At 46.0% G+C, this 3,074-nt stretch overlaps 1 protein-coding gene across 1 annotated transcript; it reads left to right on the top strand.

Moving 5' to 3' along the window:
• Positions 1-1,311: 1,311 nt before the first annotated feature.
• Positions 1,312-2,586, top strand: LOC147665933 (zinc finger BED domain-containing protein 6-like). Its single transcript, XM_086949401.1, has one exon. It carries the CDS (start codon positions 1,324-1,326, stop codon positions 2,584-2,586), a length of 1,263 nt encoding a protein of 420 aa, XP_086805527.1. The 5' UTR covers positions 1,312-1,323.
• The last annotated feature ends 488 nt before the right edge of the window (positions 2,587-3,074 follow it).

Raw genomic sequence — 3,074 nt, 5'->3', positions numbered from 1 at the left:
GAGGCAATGGGACCACCATCATTGGAGTTAAATAGTACACCACCACCTACCGCTTCCATATTTTTTTCTCGCCAGAAGGGACCTCCATCCACCTCGACCTCAATTAGTGGTGGTGCAAGTGCACAACGTAGTAAAGTTCGGCAACACACATCCTCCACTTCATCTGTCATTAGCAGCATGACCAGTATCGCCTCCTCCGCCCCCCACAGACATTTGAAGTCCGCAGTTTGGGACTTCTTTAATGTTTGCCCAAAAAGGGAAAACATAGCCATTTGTAGCATTTGTAAGCTTGCAGAAAGTCGTGGTAAGCTTGGTACCAACTATGGTACCGGAGGCCAGAGAGGTCATCTTGAGAGACAGCACACTGTCAAATGGCATGCGCACCTAAAGGAGATCAAGGAAGCCCGAATTGGAAGTCAACAAACTGTATCCGTTGATGTTTCATCTGATGATGACGAGGAGGAAGAAGCGTCAAACATTTCTTCACCTACACCCAGTACCCCTGTCAGCAGCACACCCCCTGTGAGCCACACTAAGAGTGTGGGAGAGATTGAGACACCAATGCGAATAAGTTCGTCATCACGGAGCGTAACTGGGTCGAAGAAGTCATCATCATCATCCCGTAAAATGATGGTCCAGCCCACCATTAGAAGCATGTTGTTTTCAGAAGCGCCATTTGACCGCAACCACCCATTGACGCGTCTGTATAACACTAAGCTGGCTAAAATGCTAGCTCTGGACCTTCTCCCTTTTTCTTTTGTGGAAGGGGTTGGTTTTCTTGAATTAGTGGCAACGCTCTGCCCTAAATGGAAGGTTCCTAGCCGGTTCTATTTTGCCAGAGTTGCGGTTCCAGCACTACATGCAGATGTGCTGGAGGTGATTGGGGCAGCTTTGCAGAAGAGTGCTGTTCACACTATACATCTGACAACAGACATGTGGACCAGTGGTGCAGGCACTGATTACATGTGCATCACTGCACACTGGGTCTCTTTTTCAGGAGTTACAGCAAAGCTAAGGGCAGGTGTTGAATCGGACAACGTTTTTAAAGCTGCTCGGAAACATGCAACATTAGCCATGTTTGACATGGAGACAAGTCATACATTTTGCAGGAGTTTAACACAAAGGTCTTTCAATGAATGGCTGTCCCCAAGAAAACGCAAGATTGGTCATGTTTCCACAGATAATGGCGCCAATGTATTTAAGGCCATGGATATGGGTAACTATTTCAGAGTGCCGTGTTTGGCACACTGTATAAACCTGGTTGTTAAAAAATTCTTGAGTGAAGAAAGTCCAGTGTGCGAGTTACTGACCACCTGCCGAAGAATGTGCACACATTTCAGCCATTCTTTGAAGGCCCGAAAGCATCTGAGGGTCCTGCTACATGAACATCGCCTGCAAGTGAAAGCACTCAACCAGGAGGTGGCAACACTTTGGAACTCAACCTTCTACATGCTTGAGCGTCTGTATGAGCAGTTTACGGTAGTCGATCAGTATTTCTTTACAGCTATGAAGGACCTGAGGATAGATGCGGAGCAATGGGAGCTAGTTAAAAGCCTGACAGACATGCTTCGTCCTTTTGAGGTCTTCACGCGTGCAGTCAGCAGGGAGGACTGTAATTTGGGAAAAGCTATCCCATTGTTGCGCATGCTAGAGCACCAACTGAAGGCGGTGTCTTCTATGTTTCAAAAAGATGAAGTAAAGCAAGAAGCTTTTGATTTGGCGGGGAAATTATTACAGCGCCTACTTTGCGATGAACGTCTTCAAAAGATCCACACAGAACAGCATTACATTTGTGCTACTATTCTGGATCCACGCTACAAAAACGCACTGGCAGGCAGAGCATTCTTTCCTTTTGGTGACGCAGAAGTTTTAAAGTACAAACGTTGGCTAGCTGTGTCAGCCATGAGGTTTGAAAGAGAACAGCATGAAATTGAACCAAAAGGCAGTACATCAGCATCAACAGGCCATACGGAGTCAAAAGAATCCACTTCTGCACCTGTGGCTGTGGCAGAAGTGACCTCTCAGCCGTTAAAGACACCAGCAACCGGATCATCTGCACCAGACACAACAGTAACATTGTGTGAAGAAGAGGATTGGCTAACTCAGCTTGGGTTTGCTTCTCAAAAGGTCCCAGCAAAAAGTAAGCAAAGTCGAGGAACAATGGAGAACCTTGAGTCGATGGTGCAGGACTATCTGAATGACTCAACAGAGGTCTATGTTCATGATGACCCATTGGCGTATTGGCATGGGAAAAAAGAATTGTGGCCAGAGATCTCCAACCTGGCTATAAACTACTTGTCTTGCCCACTCGCAAGCGTGTCTTCTGAACGTGTTTTCAGTGCTGCTGGTGGCATTGTAACTTGCAAAAGGACCCGCCTCTCGCCCAAAAATGTGGAGAGGTTAACAATGATCAAGATGAATCAGCACCTCATACCACCAGATTACAAAGTACGAGAATACACGCCGGAAGAAGACGAGGAGGACACCAACTTAGATGAGGGAATTTCTTCTCTGTTAGGTGACCTACTCCCGCCTGAATTCGCAGAGTATGAGGATGAACTCTTCTTCCCTGACACCGAGCCCTGAAAATGAGCCAATGAATCAATAATAACTTTCTTTTTCGTCTTTATTCACTTTTATTCCTGTGTGTATGTCTTTCTTTGTTTTGCAAAGTCAATATAAATAAAAACTTTAATCACCTAATCACAAAAACAAGCCCATCAGCAGAACTGTCTTAACTTATTTGCTTATTGATTTGAAGGTGCCGCAGTCTGCATTCCTCAGGTTCACAAGTTCACAAGAACATGCTCCTCTATCCTATCTTTGCGGGTGAGTTGACGGCTCTGGGGCCATTGCTGGGAAGGTCTAATACCGGATAAAAGTGGTTTGGCGAAAATCAGACTTGAAAAAGTTTTTGCCTTTTTGCTCACTATCATGTTTTCCGGGGCCTGTTTGGGGGGCTTCCTGGTGTTTGTGGGTGGGTTTCGGGGTCTGGGAGCACTGCTGGCACAGTCTAATGTTGATTGCATTTGTTTTCTTGGACATCCATGGTGGAAAAGTGGAGTCATGACCTA

This window comes from Lissotriton vulgaris, unplaced genomic scaffold (genome assembly GCF_964263255.1).
Source record: "Lissotriton vulgaris unplaced genomic scaffold, aLisVul1.2 SCAFFOLD_4338, whole genome shotgun sequence".
Taxonomy (NCBI): Eukaryota; Metazoa; Chordata; class Amphibia; order Caudata; family Salamandridae; genus Lissotriton; species Lissotriton vulgaris.
This window is presented reverse-complemented; position numbering and strand designations above follow the sequence as displayed.

What these genes read in the sequence shown, in the direction of transcription:
- LOC147665933 (XM_086949401.1), top strand. Translation starts at nt 1,324, where the DNA reads ATGTGCACACATTTCAGCCATTCTTTGAAGGCCCGAAAGCATCTGAGG.